Source organism: Oryzias latipes, chromosome 24, assembly GCF_053564925.1.
Source record: "Oryzias latipes strain Hd-rR chromosome 24, Olatipes_Hd-rR_3.1".
NCBI lineage: Eukaryota > Metazoa > Chordata > Actinopteri > Beloniformes > Adrianichthyidae > Oryzias > Oryzias latipes.
This window is the reverse complement of record NC_136260.1, coordinates 17,560,805-17,586,599: the sequence shown is the minus strand read 5'-3', so window position 1 is coordinate 17,586,599 and position 25,795 is coordinate 17,560,805. Positions and strand designations below refer to the sequence as shown.

General features: G+C 38.2%; 1 protein-coding gene across 15 annotated transcripts in view; it reads left to right on the top strand.

Annotated features, from left to right (window-relative positions):
- The window catches only part of otofa (otoferlin a), a 77,233-nt gene that overhangs the window by 33,778 nt on the left and 17,660 nt on the right, over positions 1–25,795 (top strand). For 14 of the 15 annotated variants that reach the window (XM_020714490.2, XM_020714489.2, XM_078943070.1 and 11 more), the window contains exons 4-23: positions 8,201–8,300; positions 11,420–11,619; positions 16,770–16,840; positions 16,913–17,039; positions 18,174–18,228; positions 18,839–18,970; positions 20,089–20,151; positions 20,397–20,481; positions 20,608–20,767; positions 21,576–21,762; positions 22,082–22,268; positions 22,834–23,057; positions 23,240–23,348; positions 23,480–23,666; positions 23,750–23,870; positions 24,046–24,146; positions 24,406–24,496; positions 24,772–24,888; positions 24,961–25,113; positions 25,228–25,420. In XM_020714490.2, coding sequence (XP_020570149.1) covers positions 8,201–8,300; positions 11,420–11,619; positions 16,770–16,840; positions 16,913–17,039; positions 18,174–18,228; positions 18,839–18,970; positions 20,089–20,151; positions 20,397–20,481; positions 20,608–20,767; positions 21,576–21,762; positions 22,082–22,268; positions 22,834–23,057; positions 23,240–23,348; positions 23,480–23,666; positions 23,750–23,870; positions 24,046–24,146; positions 24,406–24,496; positions 24,772–24,888; positions 24,961–25,113; positions 25,228–25,420 — 2,663 coding nt within the window. Of the gene's footprint in view, positions 1–8,200; positions 8,301–11,419; positions 11,620–15,833; positions 15,946–16,769; positions 16,841–16,912; positions 17,040–18,173; positions 18,229–18,838; positions 18,971–20,088; positions 20,152–20,396; positions 20,482–20,607; positions 20,768–21,575; positions 21,763–22,081; positions 22,269–22,833; positions 23,058–23,239; positions 23,349–23,479; positions 23,667–23,749; positions 23,871–24,045; positions 24,147–24,405; positions 24,497–24,771; positions 24,889–24,960; positions 25,114–25,227; positions 25,421–25,795 lie in introns of those variants that run through there. The other variant, XM_078943072.1, reaches the window with a different exon arrangement.

Below are 25,795 nucleotides of genomic sequence, written 5' to 3'. Positions count from 1 at the left end.
TAACATCCATTATTTTGAAGCTCCCAACGACAGTACCACGAACGAGCTTAATAGCCATAATTTTCTCCATTTGGCATACCAATTATAAGCGCTCAAGGAACATCCATATAAATGAGGTTCCATCCCAATATTAAGAACGAGTTCAACGCCCATATTTACTATGCTTCATTGGCATACTACAAACAAATGAGCTTAAGAACCAGATTCGAGCTCCGCGCATACTATGATACAACTTAAAGCAACCCAAATTTTGAGGCTTCCACCTGGCTATAATTTTCTTTTAACATCTATAATCGAAGAATTTACATTCATTCTGCGGTTGACATTGATTAATTCATTCAGTCAGAAGTGTCATTGGAATGCAGAGGAGGTCCACCGCCCTTTCACTTTCAGTGCAGCAATAGGTACGTCGAGCAGTCATCGTTGCAGCATCAAATCAAGGAATGCATGGGTGACATCATTTCCTGGAAACGGAGAAGCTGATCGGGGCGTATGGGTTTGCAGGCTCAGGATGCGATGCATAGATAAAAACAAAGCAGTATTAGTCTTGACAAGAATATATAAATAACCCAGAAACTGATCAGTTTCAAAATGATTGAGATAAATTAAATAACAGTGCTTTAAAAAAAAACAAATCTGAGAAAGTGAAATTTAGTAGATAGTTAAGGTAAAGACCCATTGTGGATTTATCGCACCCTAGAAATCACCATAATTACAAATTCCAACAGTGAAATGATAGTAAAATATATGACCTGCACGAAATCTTAACACCAATTTTTTATATATTCCAATGATGAGAAAGGTAACCTTTGACAGTTTCAGAGGGACGCACCTTCAGGAGGCCATCGAGGAGTAGTAGATGGGAAGAGTAGCCAAGGAGATTTGTAGATGAGGAAGGTCAACATCCCACGTAGCAGAGGATTACAGCTCGGCTGGATTTGATGCCTTGTATATGATATTAGTGGTTCTCAAATTTTTTAATTAGCCAAGGGTGACTGGATACTGCAAAAGAGAACTTGAGAGCCATGAGGGATCATAGGTTTTGATAGTATTTTTGCTAGACTGAACCTTAAGCATTTAGAGGCGGAGTATAACAAGCCTCTAAATGGGGATGCATCTAGCAGAGTGTCATCTGCTTAAAAAAGGCAGATAGAAGACTGACTTGTGGACACAAGATTTAACCCTTGAACTAAGCTTGAGAGCGCAAGTGATATATTTCCTACGGTCAGGGTAGAAGTTGCTCAAGGTGTTATTTAAACATTAACCAAGTCAACCGATGACACAATACTATTATTCAATATTGAAACAGCCTTAATATAATCTCCAAGGATGAAATAACCGGACGACCCCTTAAGAACCATCAGAGCTGTAGATTCTGGCGGCCGGACAAACACAAACCACTCTTCTTAAATCCTTTCCCCCAAACCAGAAGGCGCAGACTCAGGAGAACAAGTGGAGGGAGCCTGAAGACACAACAGGTATCACAAAACCACTCCAGGCATAGAGAGGGAAAGATCAAGCGCAAAACACGAAAATCCAGAACAGGAACACGTGGCCCAGGATCGAACTACCCAGAACAAGAACACAAAATGAACGGATGACCATAGGACCAAAGCTACAGCAAATGTCAGGTGGCCCAATCATTGACGAATTATATCCAACCAGAATTTGAATAAACGACATGCTGCACAAAAGCTAGAGATGACATAATGGGGAGAGACAAGCATCAATGAACCACCAAAAACTATAGAAGAAAAATAAATCCGGACGGGTGGAGGACCGTACATTATAGATAACGTGGAAACCCAATTTTGAAAATAAAGTTTTCCACAGAGATTCAAAAGACCAGGGATACAGAGGAAAGTTGGCCACCAAGAAATCATCAGTAACATGCAAAATGAAGGGCACCCATCGCCTACAAATATCCAGTACAGGGCGATAAAGTCGATTTTATGAGGACTGCCACGACAACGGAAAGGTAAACCGGCAAACACCTCGAGCGCCAACTGAAGGCCAAGAGACGCCACTGAGAGGCATAGAGGCAGAACAGTGAAACCATCAGTGACAGTCATCCTCAGCCTTATATCGCGTTCGGAGGAAACTCGTGGAGACAGCATGGGGAGCTGAAGAAAACATATAATAATCCTGAAGGCGCATGGGGAACCAGGCCACTGATGCCCAGAAGATAAACTGCGAGGCGCTAACAGGTCCAGATCAAGTCACGTCAACCTGAACACTTCCCAGGGGCCACCCTCAGTGGCGGCTTTGAAAACGATGCCCCGGAAGAATCCATCACATAGAACCCACAAACCTCCAACCAAACTAGAGAGAGAATAACAAATTAACTGTCCAGCCGAGAAAACAAGGCCGCGACGAGACCGACACACTCACTAATGCGGCCGACGCAAGTCCCTGAGGACAGGGCAGGACCCACTGGGGTACACAGAGCAGGGAAAACACAGGCGGAGCAGAACCAGATGCAGAATGTGCGGGGGCAATGAAAGAGGATCGCTGAGTGAATAAAATGAGCCATAGACGCTGCATAAGAGAGACCAATCATAGGGAAAAATATCCACAGAGCCGAGACGGGTCCAAGAGACACCGATTCACATTCTAACTAACCAGCAGCTACAACAACGAAGAAAACAAACAGAAGAACCGCCATAATAATAAAGCCAGCATCAAATTAAAGATAAGATTTACACACAGCTCCCAAAGAACAAAACAGCAACAGAAAACAAATGCTAAAAGCCACGATAAATTCAGCCAGCATGAGAAACCTGTCCAAACGAGGACTGCCAGCCTTCACAACCACAGAAAGGACCCCACAACCCCTGAAAAAAAACAACCGGACGACGCAGAACTACGCAGCAGAAAAGGAATCAGAAGTGCATCAAGAAGGACCCGGAGACAAAAACTACAATTCCCAGGGTCCTTAGGGGCGTGACGTCCCGAAGTAAACAGGAAGAAAAAACGCAGCCTTAGAAAACTACACGGGAAAGGACTGATTGCCGCTCACCGCAGAAAGTCGGCTGACCACGGCAGACGAGAAGACCCGGACTGCTCCTGATCGGGGGCCATGGACATCCCGAACATCGCGGAAAGCACACCCCCTGCAAATGCACGCGACCGCGGCGAAACGAACGCGCTGTGCGCCGTCAGCCGCCCGCGGATCACTGCAAAGCAGAGCAGACGCGGCGAAACGAAAACCCCACATCATAAAAAAAACGGGGATCATCCATCCGAAGAACGGTGGGAACACAGCAAGACGCCGAAAGAGACGGAGACCCGCGGGCACTGAGACCGGCGAAGAATGAGCGCTGAAGGTAAGAAAGAATGAACAACTGCGCACCTGGCTTAAATAGGACGCTGAGCAGGTGAGTTAATTAACTGAACCGCCCTAGGGTATTTACCTGAAAAACACTGCAGCGAGTATCTGCCCGAAATACGATAAATCGTCATTTTATGTTATTTTATTTGTTTTTCAGAGTAATTTTGTTCTTTTTGTTTTTTCACTATAGCACCTGGTTAAGATTTTACAGTAATAAGATTTAATTTAAACTTTAAACATTTATCCACAAGCCAGATCCAGTAAGACTCCCCCCCCCCCCCCCCCCAAAGTCCTTATTCTGTAGTTTGTACTTGTCGTTACAGTTTACTCAAAAAAAAAAAAACTCACTCTGCCTCTCAAACGCCTTAAGCATAATGCATACATTTATATTTAACTTCCTGGTTTAAACCTTCTGGAAAGTTGGACCGGAAGGTTATAAGCCAAATTTCCAGCATTTTAGCTTTAAATGTGAATCTGTTAATTTGTTTTTTTTTGATAGATTCCAAAAACATTTGTACAGACAATTACAGACTCCAAAAAATAAATCCAACACTCCATCAGCCATCATCACCAAGTATAAATTTGAGTTCATAAAAAGTCTGGCAGCACTGCAGTATGCAGATGAATATCTTGAATATACTGCCCTGTTTTTAAATTAAATGTTGGACAGAGGTACATTCAAGTTTACAATCTCATCAAATTTTAACTTGATGTGTTTGGACAGTCAACAATTTATAAAGCACTCAGAACATTTTTATGGCAAAATTAAATTTTAGTAGCCAATCGTTTTTTCCAAGCACATATAAATGAACTGTATTGAAACTTCTATCATAATAGGACATTTCATTCAGGTTTTCTCAAATATCTGCAACCTTGTGGTCCATCTACATGCTTAAGTACAAAGTGCTGCCCCCTTCCCTTTTTTCCACCAGTGAGTTTGTATTAGAAATCTGGGTCATGTTGCATATCTGCAGGAGTCTTTGTAAGGCTTGTGTAGCTCTAACAGTACTCTGCCTGCAGGCATTGCAGAAACAAGAGCTACTAAACCTCACAAGCTGTTGCAGAAGACTTAAACTGAACAGATATTTTACACTTCTTGAATCCTCTGGTACGAGTCTCCTGTCCCCGTCACGACCGGATTGACTCCGAAAACCTTTGAGGATCACTATAGATTTTTAAAATGACACAATAAAGCTCTGAATTATGGAAACGGATGAAAGTAAATTGTTTGTCAATAATAAATGCAACCCTTTGAAATGCTAAAAAGTGAGTTAGAACACGATAGGGCCCCTTCAGTTCAATTATTCAGCGCTGGTACATGCCTTACAATGGCCAAAAGGAAATTACAGAGCTTTTTCTTATCTAAACAGCCCTGGACATATTGATCACATCATGGATGGGCTAAAAAAATCCTTCTTTGCTCCTCAGTGGGTACACATAGCTCCAATAAAATGTTTAAAAAGAAATACATTCTGGTTTTGTCCTCTAAAAGAAGTGTTTCTGAACTGGTTCTCCTCTTGCTGGCTTTTTTCCTCTGTTACATCAGAGCTGGTTAAGCTGAGGAGACTTGCCTGACAGGAAGACACCTTCGTGAAGAAAGCATCTGTTTGTGCCAGAGGGGCATACGTTGCTTCAAAAAGCTAAAAAATATAAAAAAAAGGTTCTGGAAGTTTCCCTTTACCTCATTAGGAAGTTTTGAAGCACTGCAGATACATGCAACCTCACTTCAGGTGGAAAACAGGGGGACATAGAGAGAATAATTACATATAATATCTTTTCTATTTGTGCACTGATAAGAGGCGCCTGCCTTTGTTGTTAGTCTTTGCTCATGAATTTAATGATAGTATTTGGTGGCTTTCATATGCTGGTGCAGGTGTGTTTGTGTACTTTGAGTGTGTACTCATTCTCTTTTATCCATTTAGTCTTGTAGTATAAAAACAAAAAGCCCCCGCCGCCGCATTTGCTTTCCTCTATTTTTTGTGTGTTTAGTTGCTGTTTACACTACCCGTCTCATCTTGCAAACCTACCAGGTCTTGAAATGTCAAATGCTCCTGTTTTGCAACATGTCTTGTTGCAAAGTATCTGGACTTTAGTGCAGTTTGCTTTCCTAATGAGTCTTTTGTTGTTGCCCTTGTACATGCATCGCCCCACAGTATATTTGTGCAACAAAATATGCAAAAGAATAGTTATTTTTGGTCCAGATTTTAAAAGAAAATGTGTCCAGAAAGTAGCAGAAATGACATATGGCAGAGACGACAATATATTCATTCTGCAAACAACATACTGCTATGGAGGAAACTCTTTAAATTATTCACTAGCTTTAATTGTCAGCTTGAATGGAGACTTACTGGGTTTCTTCCCCCTCATATGTTCTATGAATGATCCTTGCACACATTTGGCAGCCTAAAAAACTTGCAAGCTGCAGCGATTGTCCAGAAGCTGCATTATGTCCCGATTCTTTCTGTGATTTTTAAAAATTCTAGGAGAAGAAGAATGCTGACGTTTTGTTTTGCCAGTTTTTGTGCATAGTAAAGCATCAATATGTAAGGACCTTTCTGAATGGTGGTGTTTTTACACTATCGTTTTTATAGAAAGATTCTCAAGAGATGAGAAATGAGCATCTGTAACTATTTTAGGATGAACCCTACATTATGTTTGTGCAACATCATCGTCCAAAACAATTACATTTTCCACTCTAGTATCTAGTAAATATAGTGAGTCCGTAAAACCATACTTAATGTTAAAAAAACAACAACAATAGACCTCAGTTTTTTTTCTAGCGTTTAAAAAAAAAACTGGAAAAACGTATTTATTGTTGTTCGTTATGGCTCGATGACATCATGAGATTGGTTACACAATCATCTTACTCATAAGGTGAATTCCCACTATGGACTATTTGGTCCCAATTAGAGTTTAAAGTCCACTTTATTTGGCTGGATGGGAAAACTCTTCCGATCAATCTGGATTCTGGTGTAGATCAAGCTTGTCTCAGATAATGTCACCTCAAACAGGTAACTCCCATACAGTCCACATTCACAGGTCAAATGCTGAAAGGGCAAGTGGAAGACTGTTTAATGACAATTACGAAGGATTACCTCACAAGAGGGAAAACCAAGGGAAAGGTCAGTAAATCCAAAACCAAGGCGCAGCATCTGCACCACAAAATGACAACACACCAGCATGCAAAATGCTCCAACACCAAGACAGTAAACAAGGTGGCTTAAATAGGTAGACCGCTTAATCAGCTAACAAGGTGCAGATGTGGACTCCAGCAGGAAGCACAGGTGAGTGGAGGAGAAACCACAGCAGGCCTGCACAACATCATAAAGTGAAAAACAAAAACAAAACAAGCAGAACGTGTCCCTCACCTGCACTTAAGTTTTCAAAAGGTGTAGCATAGTGGTCAGTGAAGGGGCCAAGAAAAGCAAAAGGGGATGCTGGAGATGAAGGTCCATTGCATGACTATACGTCTTTTGTTTCCACCCGTTTTTGGTTGGTCTTTATTGTTTATTTAACCGTAACTTTCCTTTACAGAACATTGCCGAAGACATTAACTGTGTTTGTTTTCTGCATTCATAATTATGTAAAGACTGCTAAAAACCATCTTAATAGTTGTTTTTAAATTTTTATTGTTGGGACATCTTGTGTGCCAAACACCCATTTTGTGTCTTCATAACTTTTTGGAACCCTGAATTCTCACCTTCCTCCCTGCTTGATTAATCGGTCAACTTAAATCAGTCTCAAGTATGAATTTTTACCTGCCAGTTTGCTGCATATACCTAATTTAAATGCATATTTTCAACATTAAGGCTTACACTTAAACCTAAAAGGTGTTTCACATTTTAAAAGTGTGTTTAAGGTCATGTCAGAACTACAGTTACATACATTTGGGTTTGTCTGGGTAAAAACAAACTTTGTAGGAAAAAATAAAACTTTAATTAACTAAGAAAAAGTAAAAGAAACGCTTCATGGATCTTTATTTAGTATTGTCCTTAGGGTAAGAAAGTAAGACGAGTTGCATTGAATTGCTGCTCAGCCAACGTGAATAGATTGTGTAGAAAGCCTCACATTATACAGAATTGATTTCTTTTGTGAAAAAGTTGCTAACATATTGGATTTCCATGTTTTTAAGGTCCTAAAAGTGAAGTATTACAACCTTTTAAAAAGAAAATGTCTGAAATACTATTTATAAATTTATTGTGTTCAAGGTGACATGAGACTCATCATATACTTTAAACACAATAAAGGCCTTAACAAATGACTTTAAATCATTGCTAACCTCTTATATAGACATCCGTATGGAACATTATTTCTTTAGTTTAGTAAGGCCTAATACAGTTATAGCCTTTGGACAAAACGAGATCAGTAAATGATCTCTTTTAAAATCTCAGTCAAACTGCATCTGAATATATGCAAACATGTATTTTTACTGCAAAAAAAACAACATTTTATAATTGTACCTAAAAGCTAGAAAATCCTTAAGCACTTTAAATGTGTAATCAAACACTGCTGTAATGCTTTGCCCACATCTTTCTTTATAAAACTAAGCTGCAGACATGGTGCTACACCTTTTCTATGGGACTCCATTAGCCGTAGTTACATCTATTCAAGCTTTCATACACAAACTCGCCTCACTGCAGCAGCAAATGAAACCATGGAGGAGAAGAGATGCATCTGGTGAGAAGATTATACAGTCTGAGTTTATTACAGAAACTGAAAAGGCTGAGGCAAAGTGACGATGACTTAATAGGACTTTCAGCAGGGTTGAACAGATGGGCAGCTGAAGGGAACAAAAAAGAAATCACACAATGGCATATTGATCTTAGTGATTGTTGTTTTTATGGCTTTCTGATGGCGGTTTTTCTGCAGACTGGTTGGGACTTTCTGCATGGTGCTTCAGAAGGTGGCTGAAGAGGGGCATTTGGAACTAACAGACACTCTCATCGATGAAAACAACACATCGATAAAAGTAAGTACTCATTCTGAAGGGAGACGTTCTGATGCATCTAATTTGTCAAACTGAAGAGCTGAGATGAAAAACACAATATTGTGATGGTGATTATAACCAAAGATCTTCTTTAAAATCTTTTATCTTGTCAGATCAGTGTAGTGTTGTGCCCTGCGTTATCCACATTTAAATTTTACCAAAATTACACCAGTGGAGTCTTTTTTTCTTTTATCCCTCAAAATAATTTATTTTGAATGAGTGACCTTTTCTGATTATTTTATACTTATATTGTTTAATCAAGAAAAAAAGTCATTAAATGAGGCCTCATACTTGAAAATTATGCCTATAAGGGTCCAAAATATATATGTAACATGACTCCATTTGGCACAGAGTAATATATATAAATTTGAGACTTTTTTTATTTGCTTTTTTTATATACAGCAGATTCATACCAATGGTTACAACTGTTCCTTTTTTTAAGTAAAAATGATCCCAAATCCCAGCTAAAATAAAACAAGTAGTTTTAAAAGTTGAGTAGAACTAAAAGAAAGACAAAATAGAATATTTAGACCTAGTTTCCCAACTTTAAACAAAAAACTGTTGATCCATCCATCTTCCAAATCCGCTTAGTTCCTTTTGGGAGTTAGTAACTGTTGGGAGAAGGCAGGCTACATTCTGGACAGGAAGCCAGTCCTTTGCAGGGCAACGTTATTGATTTTGGAACAATTTGACTTCCTAAACAATCATAAAGTAGCTGTAAATAAAACTTTTTCTCAGAAACTCCAACCTTTAATTACATTCTAATCAACTTTTCTTGTTTTCTGGTGCTGTTGTAGATCATATAAAGCCTGTTGCAGGGAAATACTTGAAAAGCAATATTATAAAAAAAACTTACATTTTATTTACAGTTATGTATGTTTTTATTTCCCAAATGGACTTTTGTTCTCACTTTAGTGGAACAAAGGTTACTTCAGAAGATCAAGGAGAATCTGCTGATATGCTGATATGCGGAGCCGGTTTAGCTCGTGCTGGTTTGCGGCGCCTTCCGTCCGTGAAACCAGGGTTCAACTCCGGGCTGCTCCCTGTTCCCTTCTCTACTTCTGTGCCGGTACCTAGCCCGGTGGCTTTGAGAGAGTTGCGTCAGGAAGGGCATCCGGCGTAAAACATTGCCAAGTTTACCATGCGACTCATTCGCTGTGGTGACCCCTGATGGGAAAAGCCAAAAGAGAAACAGATTAAGAAAAAAGACAGAGTGAAATTATGGGGGATTCAGTATTATGTGTTTCATTATATAGCAAGGCAACAAGAACACAACAAAATTCAGTTTTTTAATGAATAAACTAGTGAAGAGACAGATCAGAGAGTGAGTGAAAGAAATTGAGAGGGGTTTCTGTGCTTGCTAACAAATGGCATCATCCTGGGAAAGTTGCTGTGAGACAAGATCCAAGCTAAGCGCTTGCTTGGTTTTGTCAGTCCAAGATTGCTCATAGAGAAATGTTATTTAAATATTTTTGGAAAATATGCAAGGAGATGTTACAAATTCACAAAGTTGAAAAGAAGACAGTTTTACGTAAAACTGTGATCTACTTTTGTTTCGGCCATTGGCATTTGTAGTTTTTTAGTCTTACCCTTCTGAGTGGTAAGGAGATGCCAGTAAAGTGCACTCACAATCACAGGAGGGATCCTTAAATAGAGAAGTTATCGCTTTTCATCTGCTTTTTAATTCCCAGAAGGTGTGGTAACAGCCATCATTTGGCCCATAAAGAAGAGCACCACAACAACAGGGGTGTTCAGTGTTCTGGTTGCAGTGTCAGCACATCCAGGCTCTCTGAGTTCACCGTGATCCAGAATTTTCTATTGATTTCAAATCATGTTCAGAGAACAGCGAGGAAGGATGATGCACAGATGATGAAACATTGCAAAGCGGTTTATAAGCGTGCAGTGCAACCTTTATAGCTCGAAACACAGTAAAACTTAACCAGACACAACCTGACAAAAACACTTTGACATACAGCTCCAGTGTTGTTTCCATAGTAACATGTGTAACTCCTGGTGGAACACAGTGATTGCTGAGTGAGGATTTACTGGAGGGAAAAGCGAACGAAGCAGAGACAGAAAAGGGAGAGAGCAAGAACCCAACATGCATTTATCTTCATCCATCCTTGTCAGAGGGATAAATTGGTCACTCTGTGATAAAGATCAGGAAACTATCGGGATGATAATATCAGTAAAAACATAGCTCCAGAAAAATAAAATGTGCATCTACATTTCCTTATTTGCAAAGCAGTTTTTTTTTTTTTTTTTTGGGGGGGGGGGGGGGGGGGGGGAGTATTTAATATTTTCACCAAGGCTAAGCATTTAAATTCCCACTCTGATCTTCTTTTGATCTATTTGTAAAGCATTCACGGTGGTTTTTAATTAGGATTGTGCCGTTTTTAGCCAAAATATTAGCTTGCGTTTTTGCAGAGCAGCAGTAGTTCATTAGAAATTCACCTCTGAGTAGTAGGCAGGACCAACGCCACATTGCAGTCCCGTTCCCCCGTCCACTTGCCGTTGCTGAGAGTTCTCTGCTTACACACTCTTCTGCTAGCTTACAGCCCCTCACACCCCTAACTTAACCTTACCGGTGCAACAAATATGGCAGGCAATAAATATCAGAGCTGTCCAGCTGTACAGTTTATTGCCAGATGCCAGCTTGGACGAGAAAAAGGAAGACATAGATGCATCTAGTCGTCTACAAGTGGATCAGAATGGAGCCAGCAGCCAGCTTAGAGCCCGCCCAACATAAATTCTGTGTGACAAATGCAATAGTTTTTAAACGCATGGTTTTATCAGCTCCTGATTCCCAATGATTCCAATAAAGAGATACTCAACAATGTAATTTAGACTTTTTTTTTCTAAATATACATCCTCCATCATGAGAAAAATACCGCAAGAACATGCTAACAAAATTTTCATCAGAGTAGGTCTTTTACGTTTTTTTTTTTTAACTTGAAGGATACTGGAAATATGTGAAAAAGTAAAACAAACAAGTGATTTTGAGTTTTTTTTTTAACTTTTTGCAGTCTGTATTTAAAAAGGTCCAAAAACAATGATGTCACAGTTAAAACTCCTTTTATGGTATGATCTGTAATTTGCAGACCAGTGTTACCATAGAGATCAGGTACCAGGCAATGGATGGCAGCACGGGGACGTGGATCGACGGCGAGTTCCTGGAGGTCCCTGATGACCGGGACGGGGTGTTTGCCTTTGAAACAGACAGCTTGCTGTCAGGACAGAGTCATGGGTCTGGGACATCCCATGGACGATCTCTACATGGATCAATACCCACCTTCAGAAAGTGAGTCTTACATTGAATTAAATTCTGATTAATTTAGAGCTTAAGCTAGTGAGAGCACTACAGAAACATATAATGTGTTATTGCCAGGCATTCGCCTTAACATCTTATAAAGGATTTGGTTTGTTCCCATTATCAGTTTTTGGTCCTATATCAAAAAATATTTTTTCTTATGGAAAAACTTACCAAATATTTTTACAGTGTGCTGTTTTTGTGAAGATCCTTGATCCGTTGGGGTTTTATAAAAGCGTGAGTAGCATTTATTTCCACAAAGACTATCACAAACAGACAAATCCATCATTATGATTCACAGTGGTTTGTGTTTAGATGTCAGCATAAATGTACTTGCTCTTCTTAACATGTCTCATATGCTCACAAAATTAAAAAAAAGATAAGGTTAGCAGTTTTTGAAACGTTATATATGTCTCGTTTACAAGCTTTTTTATTTTGTCGTCTTGTACTTCTTGCTGCCGGTTAAGAAATATGAGAGAAACGGATAGAGCAGCCAAGAAATCAGCCTTTGATATTTCTATGTAATAGCTCTGTCACTTTTTATCTACTTCTATTGTATCCAGAATTTTTTGGCAGGACGGTTTTCTTCTGGTAGAGCAGTTTTCTGACTTTTTCATCACGCCTGAGATGTTGTGGCTTTATGGCAAAAAACTCTAATTGTCTCTCAGTAATGAGGCGTGACTGCATGAGATGAAGACTTGGAGCAGATTTCATATTCCTAAAGCGAAGGTAACTTTGTGGATAAAGAAAAGAAATTGTTCAGTTTTTATCTTCTTTAACGTGCTGCTTGTTAATTTTTAGCGCTGAAATTATTCCTTTAATTGTGACAAATCAATTTTTAGGATGTACAAGAAAATGATAACTTTAGTACTCTCAGCTCTATTACTATTTAAATTTGTGATTTGCTTTTATTCACAACTGAGTGGAAAGACCCCCCCCCCCCCCCCCCCAACAGTAGCCTAAAAGTCTTCCAGGAAACTTTTTCGTTTAAAAGTGCACTCTTGCCTCATTAAGATCCTTCAGTTTCCTCTCATCCCCTCACAGAAACTGACAATCTCCTATCTGCCCGGCACCTCTCCTGTGCCCCCCTCCCTCAATTTCTCCCCTGCTCCAACAGAATGATTTATGGCACAAGCCATAAAACATTTTGTGCTATCGTGACACCACAATAAGCCAGCCTGTTTTGCTTGTTGTTATTCTAGAGTAATAAATTACCTGATGTGTGGATTTACAGCCGCTGTAGCAGACCTGGAGAAAAGGGTCTGTGGAGACACAAGTGTCTGTTTGGAAATTAAGGCTTGGAGACGGAAAACGCTGAAATATTTACGTACTTATAGTACGTTTTTATATACTTTCTCTTCCCATTTTTACTGATGCGTAATCATAGGCATCCTTTTACGCCCTAAAAATACTGGGACCTTAGGGTCTTTTGACGGTTGTGGTCTGTTGCAGAATGTTGTCTCTAAAGAAGATATAACTTCAAAAATAGGCTCATGTTCTGTATCTTAGAAAGTAGTTGGTAATGGTGGCTCTCATTTTTTCTAATTACAGAAGTTCTTTCAGAACAGTCTGCCTCTGTCTGCTTGTGTACAATTGGTATTTTGGCCTGAAAAATCTCATTATATATTAAATTACATGAGTTTAGCATTTGGTTGGAACAAAAAGTTCAATAATAACCGCTGCCACGCGTAAAATGTGCAAATAAATGTATTAGTTTATCATCGTATCATGACATGCAATGACAAATAGTGGTCAAAGATGGTGGCTGACACATGGCTTATGTTATGAAGCTATAAAAACTGTTCAAATTTTTATGATTTAGTTTAGCAAAGGTTTGAATTACCCCTGAAAAAATAAAAACCACCATTTTGAGGAAAAAGCTGAGGTTTAGGTTTTTGTGATTCTTTTGCAGCAACCTTTGTGTTGTCATAGTCAATAATCCTCATTAGCAGAAATCCACAGCCTCCTACGCTCTGGATGTGCTTTTCTGGGTGAATTCTAAAGTCAAACTCTTCGCCTGGCTCCTTCAAACGGCACATTTGTCTGGCATTTTTGAAAATGGTGATCATAATAAGCAGGCAGACACAGGACCTTTAAAGATTTTTACCCTCAATCCGTGTTCATTTCTGGTCTTCAAATCAGAAATTTACAGTCAATTTAGTTAAAATGTAAAATGATTCAGTTTAATGTTATATCAAATGGTTGCCCCTCACACATTTTCACCCTAGCAAATCAGGCCATCTTTGCAAAAAGTTTGGAAACCCCTGCCTCGTAATTTCCCGTTACATGAAAACTATCAATAAATATGTTTAAATAAACTTTTAAGCAGTTGTATTTACTCTAATTAATATTTTTTACGCCCAGTAAGAAAGCAATCTTCTTGCAGTCAGGGTTATGGAGTGAACATTGTTGTCATCTTTCAAACTTACGGTCAGTAACGGTCAGCAGAAATGTTCGGCTCATTGAATCGGAGCATTGCTGCACAGTTAAGGCTTACAGTCTCTTCTCTGTTTAACCCTTTCCACAGTGTTGAGAAATTTTAAAGGAGAGTGTTTTGTTTGTAAAATGACTGATCAATTGTGTTTGTCAGCTGTGCTATAGCAAATCCTTAAGACCTTTATTTTGTAAAGCTCGTTATACTTTTATTGTCTCATCTATATTAAAAAAAACATAAACACATTCAACATTTATATTATAAATTGTAACAACTCCAATCCCATTGTTTTATTTTATATTGTTATCATGTTTTGTTACGTGTGTTACAAAGGAGATCTTGAACTTAGTGGGTTTTTCACTTGGTTAAAAAAAGGTTAAAAATAAATTATTAAAAATAATAATAATTAATGGTGTGTATACAGTACAGACCAAAAGTTCGGACACACCTTCCCATTCATTTGAATGAGACAGATTTTAGCAGACAGGCAAAGGCAAATGATGTGAGAACTGACTTGCGAAAAGATCTTAATATCAGTTCATGATATTGACATAGTGTTTTCTTTGATGCTTTTAAAAATGTGGAATGTTGCTGACCAGAAACTGGATGAAAAAGATTTAAAAAGACAAAAAAAGTTGTGTTTGTGTGTGTGTGTGGGGGGGGGGTTGATAAGGTGAGAGAAGTGCAGACGAATCAATAGGATCTTAGCACAGAGCTCTGCACCTAATGACTTCTTAATTCCCTGCATTTTCGGGTAGAGCTTATCTCAGGTACAGCACATCTTGGAAGCACTGAAACGTAGTATGGTATACAATCTGCAACTATATGAGAGCAAACTGGTGCAGATCTCACCACGACTTCTATTATTCAACAAGCTCCGTGAGAAGAATGTGGAGTATATCGATGAATATTGAATAACTCCAGGTTATTTTCTTCTTTATTCTTTTATTTTCATGTGTGTGAGTCATGGCAGACATATTGCTTTATTGATGAGCTCTTCAGTGTTGCTTGTATCAAAGAACCCCGCTGAGTTTTTAAAGGCTATGAATGCAACACATCTTTGAAGATGCACGTCAGGTGTTACATACCCAAGTCATAAAGGGATCTGGATCATCGAGATACAAGCGGATTTTACTTTTTGCAGTTGTCTATTGTGAGGAAATAAAATACCTGTTATGGCAAATGGAAAAATGACTAAATAAATAAATTAGAATTGTGATTGAACTGGAAGTTACCCCATGGATATAATTGATTGATTTTAGCAGATGTAATTTTTTAGCACAATTTTTAACAGCATGTAGAGCAATGTGATTTATTAAAAGCCAAAAAAATGCATGCCATTTCTCAGCTTTTGCAGAATTGTTATTCTTGTTAGGTGAACTTTGTAAATTTAGCATGAAGCCCTATTCCAAATTGTATATGGAGGTGGCTCTGGATACATCTCAGGGTCCAGTAATTTCCCTGTGCACATTTGAATCCCAAAACCTTTCCTGTGTAGAGCTTTGTAGATGCTTTACTGTCTCACTTGAATTAGTTGATGAATTAATAGACAAAAAAATAAAGCCCAAACTGAATGTTAGATTCACAAACCCACCTCTGAATACCTTATGAATAAAAATAAAAGTGTGAATTGTTTCTAGCTTTCTTGAGTTTAAACAAAGACCTCAAGATGCTATAATCCCACCCCCCCAACCCACTCTTCCCTCCTCCCCACCTTCCCTGCTGTTTCCACTCATCAATCCGACTATACCTGCCAGCTCGCTGTGTGAATTTTGCACCTGACAGGTTCATGTGGAATTAAAGTTTGTCGATAGAAGGGGCTTTGCGTGGATTTACAGTGACTTCTTTGTGGAGTTGAGTGGCAACAGTTCGTCTTTGATGTGGTATGTAGAAAAACTTTGTGCACATGTGTTTGCATTTCTTCCTTAACTTGCATTTTCACCACAAGTAAAAGGAAGTGGTGAATTACTGGGAGTGTAAAATGTAACAAAAACTTACTTTTTTTTAATTAATTTTTACATTTATTTATTTAATATATTTATTCTGTATCATAAAAAGTATTTAGGAGGACTTTAGAAAATCTTTGATGTTAGTGACAGTAGGCCAATGCTAACACATTCATTGACTGAACTTTGTTAAATTGCTCTAAAAATATGACTTTGAACTTATCAAAAGACGTGTTATCATCCATAACCATATGTTAGTGTTTAACTATAGGATTAATTTTGAGGGTTATACTATAATCTCAATGGGATTATCAAAGGCATCTCTGAACTCTGATATGCTCCACTCTGAATGCCCAAAGAAGTAAATGGAAAACAGTCCTGTTCATTAATGTCCTGACATGTATCCATATCCGAAGAAAATTGGACAGTCACACTCATCTTTAATTATTAAGGCCCCTCATTTGTCACCCCCCTGATAGCATCAAAGCTCTTTGTTGCTGCAGTGAAATGTGATCTAGCTAATATCAATGTGGAGGCACCGGATACTCTTGCTTTGTGATTGAAGGTTTGGGGAATTGTTTGGCGACACTGTGAGAAACACGATCGAATGGATTTAAATTGAATTTATGTCAAATACCCCATTTAATTGTGAAAAATAATCTCACGGGTTGTCAACCCCACTGATGAAGAGTGACCAGGTGGTGGATGTGAGGAGAGATCAGTTGTGACGGGTTTTCCTTTTTTTCTGTTCTCTTCATCAGAGCAGGGAAGGGAGTTTTTTCAGCCATGAAGCTCGGCAAGATTAAGAACTCCAAAGACGACCACAAGAGAGGCAAGAAGTTTTTGTTGAGCATTTTTTTTATTTAATAGTTATGTAAATGGTTGCTCTGCTTGATTTGAGCAGATGAGCCTGCAGTTCTGGACATGGAGGACCTGGACAGAAAAGCAAAGCGTCTCGCTGGAACTCTGGAACCGGACACCATTTCTTTGGCCTCTGTGACTGCTGTCACCACCAACGTTTCCAACAAGAGGTCTTAAACAAAAACACACTCAAGCATAAATATAACTACAATTTTTTTGTTTTTGTTTTAAAGATAAAAATGAATGACATAACGCCAACATTTTGCAAGAGCTCAAATCAAGAAGTTATGTAGTTGAAGTGGAGAATTATCAAATATGTGCCCCCAATTCTATAATATTTTAATGTCAGTTTGTTTGCTAGTTGGTCAAATAGTCAACATTATCAGTTATGTCATTATTAAAATGTTAGATTTGCCAACATTTAAAATTAATGCCTAATATGATAAATTCCCTCTAAATAATCCTGTTTAAAGGAGTTTCGTTATCCATTTATATGCCCAAATTTTCTTATTCACAACAGTGAGGGCCCCATCAAAATTTAACATAAAACCATTTAAATCTGGTTTTGCACAAACCCCCATCTTTTATTCGTAGTTTTACGCTAGACCACTAGAGGCTGGAGTCAAAAGGGAGCAAATGTTCCATTGACTCTTATGTTAAAAAGTCAAATCTGTTGGGGTTTACTGTTTTTTCATGACAACTTTTTAATTAAGCAGTTGTTTTAATTTTGCTAGAGCTCAAACTTTATGAAGTTATACTTGCACCACTACAATGAGAGTAATATTCACAGTTTTGATGCTGGTGTGAGCAGAGAAATTTGTGGTCCAGGTGCCCAAGTCCACATCAGAGTCCTATCTGGCAGCAACAGAAATTATCCATTGAATTTATAGTGGTTGTACCATGAAAATTGTGAATTTTCAAGGCTTCTGTCAAACAAAGAGCTGGGACCTCTGGTGGCAAGTTTATGCCATTGCAAGTTCTGATTCTACAATCAAATGTTAGCGATTAAAATTAAGAAAAAAATTGTGTTCATCATTATAACGGAAATGGGGTTAGTAGAAAAGAAGAATCTGTGCAAAAAAAAAAGAAAGTGAGATTAAAAGATTGTTTATTTTTAAAGAAATTTAGTTTGGTGCTAAAAACTAAAGCGCAATGACTGATTGCAGTTCTATACTCAGTTGACCTGAAATTTATTCCACAATTAAAGTGTCTTATAGGCCCTGTATAAATAAAACATTCTTATTAAAGTAAAGAAACAGAATAACTAATTAGATGAACCACTTTAAAAATGTTTTTCTTTTTAGGTCAAAGCCCGATATTAAGATGGAGCCAGGCTCTGGAAGACCTGTTGATTATCAGGTGTGTCTTTTCAAATTCCCAAGATGATAATGAACTCATGATAAATAGAAAGACATTTCTACAGTGTTTGGTTTTTAAATGCATGCTCTTCAAATTTTGAAAGTTATACTTTTTTGCTTCAGGTTCACATTGAAATAACCTTAATTTTTATTCATTGGCAACAATCATTTGTAAACTTCAAGATGGCTGTTTTAAAGCCCATCATAACCCACCTATTCAAAAATACTTCTTTATTAAATAAATTCATTCCTGTTTTTTTATTTTTCTAACCACTTAATAGGTCCTGTGATTTTTCTTTTTCTTTTAGTCAACTGTTTTAAATAATGAGTCGTCTCTGTGTGGAATCAGTCAAAAATAATGATTCAGAAAAAGCAATCAATGTGATTAAATGAAAAGTTGCTGAAGAAAGAGGCGCCTCAGGCTGCCAATCTGAGCCAAATGTTCAGGCGCACTAAGACATCTCATAATTCTCCCTGCTGGTTTTTATTGTAATTAGAATACATTTAGATTATTTATGAAAATAGAACTGATGTTTAAAGACTCACTGTTGGAAGACATTAGGTTCATTAAAGAGTTCAGTCAGACTTGATAAACAACTGTTTCCCATCAGATCAGCATCACAGTTGTTGAGGCCCGACAGCTAATAGGCCTCAACATGGACCCCGTGGTGTGCGTGGAGGTTGGAGATGACAAGAAATACACATCTATGAAGGAGTCTACCAACTGTCCGTACTACAATGAGGTGAGAGCGATTAGCTTTTCAATCTTTTTACCATCCAGAACAAGAGATCATCGACCGGAAGACCCTAACCCATGATGTAAAAAGCTCTATTATTAAAGCTTAAACAGGGGTGGGCACTTTATGGTGTTATTGTGTTATGGTCGCCAGTTAAAATCAAATTATTTCGAGTGAGATGGGTGGACTTCCGGTTTTGGTTGTTGATGTCTCCAGCCAGGTCCTCATGTACAAAACACCAGCAAACATTATATTTCTACTTTTTGTATAAAAGAACAGCACCTTCACCCACAAACTTTTCATGACCGCTCATATAAACCCTCCAAAACAGAATTAAAGCCAAAGAGGTTGATTTGAGGTTCAAGTTTATTGAAAATTATTATTAATGATCTGATTGTGTTTTTATTTTCAAATACTTTCAAACAATGATCTCATAATGCAATGTGTTACAAAGTGTACCTTTTTTCCCCTCTTTTTGTTTTTGGTCTTGCTGCAACTCAAAGTGACAGCTTGTCAACCATCGATCTTCTCCGATTCTTCTCCCTGTTGTTAGGCAAACGGAGAACTGAAGTGTTTGAGATGCTTTTTTCTCATGCTTTGTGTTCTCAGACTGAGGTGGTTTCAGCTCCTGCTGTGTCTGCATCCGTCTCGCCTGAACTACCTCTATTGTGCATCTTTAGAAAAGCTTCTGCATTTGATATAAAGCTGCTTTAGCATAAAATGTTTGCAAATAAAGATATACCAAAAGTTGGTCAACATTTAGGTGATGTATTTATTATCAGGTTCTTCCTTAATTTAATTACTGATGTTAATTAGAAGCTTTCATTCTTCTAAAAATGTGACACGCCCTACTATTGTGTTTTACCCAGATTTTTCTTCATCAATTAAAATCCATTTTTATGTGTTTCATTTTAGTGGTTTCCTCATGCAAACACTTTAAAAAACACTAAAAAGAGGAGTGAGAGGACAGCATGAATACAGGAAAATATGGTTTTGATTTTCGTTTTATTTTCTAGTAAAATGTACTCCAAGAAAGTCATGTCAGCTGCCATGTTATCCAGACCGTGAGACTAAGTAAAAAAAAAAAGTAATTTAATGGAAAACTCTTCATCTCTTCCCTGCAGTATTTTGTATTTGACTTCCACGTCCCTCCAGACGTCTTGTTTGACAAGATCATTAAGCTCTCAGTGAGTATTAAACAGTCTGCATCAATGAAAGAAAGAAAAAACAAAATTCAATTCATTATACATTTTTGTCCCACTTACAACACATGGATATAAACTGATTACTTTTTCTTTTTTAAGCTTTTTATTGCACATATTGTACTTGTTATTACAGTTGTAACATTGAATGTGATTATGGAATCCATGTGAGTTTTGTGCGCTCCAGGTCTCCAGATTGTGTTAATTCCTTGCTCTTTCTGTCTAATTAGGTTATTCATTCTAAAAACCTTTTACGCAGCGGGACTTTGGTGGGGACCTTCAAGATGGATGTTGGGACTGTTTACTTCCAGCCTGGTAATTTAGCATCTCCATTATGTCTTAGCCTTAAAAAAAAAAAACATTTGTCTTGGTGACCTTGTTTAGACAAATTATTTTTAAAGTATTTTCCTTGTTTTTCGTGATTCATTTACTGACATCCAGAACACCAGTTTTACCACAAGTGGGCCATCCTCTCTGATCCAGATGACATCACAGCGGGTTGCAAAGGATATGTCAAATGCGATATTGCTGTCGTTGGGAAGGGAGACAACATCAAGACCCCACACAAAGCCAATGAGACGGATGAGGACGACATAGAAGGGTATGGAGGCGACAATGTCGCACACCTTGACAATGATGGGGAAAATAATTGTTTTAAAGTTCAGGACCTTAACTAGCAACACCAGTCATCATCTCATTTTATTCTTTGCCACGGTAGAAGTGCTTTTAGTATCCATTGATCTAAATCTGTCCTTAAAAATCGCGCTCTGATCATATTTTGATTGATTTTCAAAGTGTTCCCATTGATCTTTTAATTATGAATATGCTGTTTTTATTCAAAAAACCTGTGTCATATTTTAGGACAGAAGAATGAACAGTAGTTCATTAGAAATTTGCCTATGAGTTGTGGGCAGGACACCCCCCTTCCTGTTGCTGAGAGCTCTCTGTTTAAGCGCCCTACCGCTAGCTTACAGTCCCTCACAACCCAACCTAACATTACCGGTGCAAAAAAAATGCAGAGCAATGCCGTACAGTTTTGAGCCAGATGCCAACTCATATGAAGAGAACGAAGACGTACGTAAACTAGCCATCTAAAAGTTGATGCATCGGTATGGAGCAGAGCAGGGAGCTTGTGGCCCACCCAGCCTATTTTCTACATAACAAATGCAATATTTTTTCACCTGCAATTTTGCATTTGCTCCTGAGTTACAACAATTTAAACAAAAAAATACTTAATGTTAATTTTCTTAATATATATCCTACATCGTCTGAAAAATGCCATAAAAACATGTGAAGAACAAAAATGTAATCAGAATAGGTCATTAAAGCTCATTTCTGAAGCTTTACCAATAGCAGATGGAGCTCCAGACGACAGTTTGTAAATGTGTGCCTCTGCTTCTGTGCTCCAGAAATCTTTTGCTCCCAGAGGGCATTCCAGCTGAGAGGCAGTGGGCGAGGTTTTACGTCAAGATCTACCGCGCTGAGGGTCTTCCGAAAATGAACACCACCATCATGGCTAACGTGAAGAAGGCCTTCATAGGAGAGAACAGAGACTTGGTGGACCCATATGTTCAAGTACAATTTGCTGGGCAGAAGGTACTTATCTCTGCACCCACATTTTTTAAAACTTTTACGAGTTAAAATTAGCTTGAAATGGCCTGTTTTCAATAACTCACTTAAAGTTTCTGATATTCTGAAGTCTTTTTTAGTAAGTTAGCACCACTTCTTGCTGCAGAAGGTTGATTTTTAGCCTAAAGCGGCAGTGGTCTTTATGTACACTCAAAACAACGAGGAATAAGAAGTCAGAACCATGAGCAGATCCAAGTTAGATTTTATTTTCTGAGTTTTGTTGAGTTTGTTTTGCAGTGGCTCAGTTGAAACACATCCTTTGCTCAGCTTGATTCCTCTTCTCCAGGGGAAGACTTCAGTGCAGAAGAGCAGCTATGAACCCATCTGGAATGAGCAGATTGTCTTCACAGAACTGTTCCCTCCTCTCTGCAAGCGGATCAAGGTCCAAATAAGAGATTCTGATAAGGTCAATGATGTTGCTATAGGAACTCACTTCATCGATCTGCGCAAAATATCAAACGATGGTGACAAAGGTAAGATTTAATACGAAAAGAAAACAAAAAATTCTGAGTCTTGAAAGATGTTATTCTGCCTTATAAAGATAGAAATGTTCTGCATGTCATTATTAGTTATGGAGGCTTGTAAAGAGAGCCATGACCCTCTTGGAATCCCTGCTTTTAATTCAATTGACTAGTAGTCAATCCATGAATACATTTATAAAATCTCTTTTTAATAATACTAAGCTGAAAACTGTTTCATTTGAAAGTATAAAACTTTATTCTGATGCAAATTTAACATTTAAATATATGTGTTTATGGTTTTATGAATTATTTTAAAGTGTAACTAGAAATATCACGATAGGAAAATAATAATAATAGTAACGTTTATGTTGAAATGAGTTGAAAATGCTAAATAAAAAGCCTAACTTCATTTTCATTTTTGTCCATCAAAAAATGCTGTTTTTCCTAACTGCACAAATATTCCAGTAAAAAATGAACATTCTCAGCATTACAATGTACAACTGCATCTATTGTTAGCCAATGGAAGAGAAAGGTTGACATATAAAAATAAGCCTTTCCCTTCTGTGATCTTCTTCAGGCTTTTTGCCCACTTTGGGGCCAGCGTGGGTCAACATGTACGGATCCACCCGTCAGTACACACTCATGGATGAGCACCAGGACCTGAATGAGGGAATTGGAGAGGGGGTGTCCTTCAGAGCCCGCCTCCTGGTCTCTGTAGCTGTGGAGATCCTGGACACCACTTCACCTGAGATCATCAGCTCCAGTGATGTTCAAGTGGAAGGAGTTTCCAACATCTCAGAGGTGAGCAAGCTCTACTTGATTATTTTACTTTTCTTTTCAAAGATTCTTTTTAGGGTTTTATCTGCCAAAAGTGCAGCATTTAAGTTCAAGTTAAATGAACATTTTACTGATCGAACTTGGATGAATTTTTCTCCACATCCCCATGTTCAAAAGTATTGGTTTTTTTTTTGGTCTTCCTTCAGAGTGCCACTGGAAAAATGGAAGAGTTCTTCCTCTTTGGTTCCTTCCTGGAAGCCACCATGGTCGACAGGAAGATTGGTGACAAGCCAATCACTTTTGAAATCACAATCGGTAACTAAGCTGTTTTTTCCCCCACCATCCTTACATTGATCTGCACACCACAAGTCAAATAAATGTGATAGCCAACTTCAATCAATAGCTTCCTTTAAGCATTTGTTCTCTGTAAAATGCCCATGCAACAGGTAACTATGGTAACCAGATAGACGGCGTTAGTAAATCCCCCGCAGCCAAGAAGAAAAAGAAAGATGGGGAGAACGAAGAGGATGAAAACGAGCTGATCCTGAACTCCAGTGAGGATGAGGCAGAGGAGGAAGGTGACCTTGTCTCGGTCTCCACGACTCCTCTCATGAAGCCTGTCATCACTGATAGGTCAGGGGTCACTTTACAATATGTCAATAAAAAAAGACAGTAATGAAAACAAAACAGTTTAAGATTGTGTTTAAAATTTCCAGAAACTACTTCCATTTGCCGTACTTTGAGAAGAAACCGTGTGTCTACATCAAGAGCTGGTGGCAAGACCAGAGGAGACGACTTTATAATTCCAACATCATGGATAAGATTGCAGATAAGCTGGTCAGTAGAAATGAACCTCACTCTGACAATAAGAAGTTCACATAAACTGATAATCCCAGAGAGCACTAAATTAGCACTGTTTAATCTGTTTAATTATTTAAAAAACAGGTGGAATCTGACTTTTCTTTTAGACATCTCAGACATTTCCCCACACATTTCTTATGTTTCCTAACAGGAAGAGGGTCTGAATGATGTTCAGGAGATCATTAAGACAGAGAAAGCGTTTCCTGAGCGCAGACTTAGAGGAGTGCTGGAGGAGCTCAGCGTCGGCTGCAGGTAATCCTGATAGAAATCAAGCGTGTGTTCAAACTGTCATTGAGAAAAACGAACAGTACTAAGCAGGTAACAGGAGAAAAATCTTAACTTTTAAATCTTATCATATAATTAAGACTTTTACCACTATAAAGAGGTTAACAGCCATGAAAGGAATTACAGTAAAAGCATTTTTTGTTTCGATAAATCAATGATTTTGTAAATCCCACCAGAAAAACACTGGATTTTTCTTATGACTTTATCGTTCTCTGTGTTTTTGCAGCCGGTTTGTGGCTCTGGCCAACAAGGATGTGAACCTGGCAGGAAGAACCAAACTGGACCGAGAACGACTCAAATCCTGCATGAGGGAGCTTGTAAGGACAACTTAGGTCCTAAAATGCAGATCGAAGCTGAAGTTTGGCTGATAAAAGCAAATGTCGCAATTTTAAAAGACAAGAAATAATTAAAAAAAACTATGTTGTGATCTCACATGATCAGTGTTTTATTAGGAATACAAAATTTTAACATCAGGTGCATTTAATAAAAGTAAAAGCTTTGGAAAACATCATAGGGAATAGTATGTTTTCAGCGGTACACTTACTGTTTGACCAGTAACCATCATCAGCACTCATCACTGTTTATTTTGCAGGACAGCATGGGCCAACAGGCCAAGCAGCTGCGCACTCAGGTCAAGAAAAACACGGTTAAAGACCGACTCAAACTGGCTCAGAGCTTCCTGCAGAGGCTCCGATTCCTCGCTGACGAGGTACAGAGTCAAAACCTTGGTAGTTTCAAACATTTTCCAAAGTTAATCACTTCCGTTTTGCATTATCTTCAGCCTCAGCACAGCATTCCAGATGTTTTCATCTGGATGATGAGCAACAACAAGCGCATTGCTTACGCTCGGATCCCATCGAAAGACATCCTGTATTCCACAGTGGAAGAGGAAACTGGCAAAGACTGTGGAAAAGTGAAAGCTGCCTTCCTTAAGGTGCCCCCACTTCTCTGTATTGTTAATCATTTATCAGTTTGTGACATAAATAAAACAAAAGGCTGTGCTTATTCCTGAACTATATCAGCTAAGTGTTGGAACCTGTGTCCACAGCTGCCGGGTAAGAAGAGCTTTGGTCCTGCCGGCTGGACCGTTCAGGCTAAACTGGAGTTGTATCTTTGGCTGGGTGTCAACAGGCAGCGTAAGGACTTCCTCAGCGGTCTGCCCAATGGTTTTGAAGAGGTCAAAGCTGTTGAAGGAGGCCCTGGTTTTCTCTCCCTTCCTCCTCTGAGCCTTGTCTACTCAAGTAAGGAGCACTCATCCACAGATTTTTTACTAAGTCAAACATCCTACAAGCAGGTTCATTCATTCAGGTTTTATATGCATATATACCAAAATACACAAAATTATGTATCATTTTCTTAAATATCTCTTATCATTTTCAAGTTTTTGCTTTTATCTCCTCGACTTTATTTCCTTAATTATTTTGTGTTTATGTGAATAATGATTATATGTTTAATTTGTAAAAATGTATGCATAAAATATAGTAGGATTTTCTTCTACCAACTCATTTTTTTGCACTCTTGTTTATTGTTTATTGTCTTTATGAACTATTTTGTTTTTTAAAACAAAAAATATAAATCAATGAATACAAACTTTTCTTTTTCTTATCTCTAAAAGG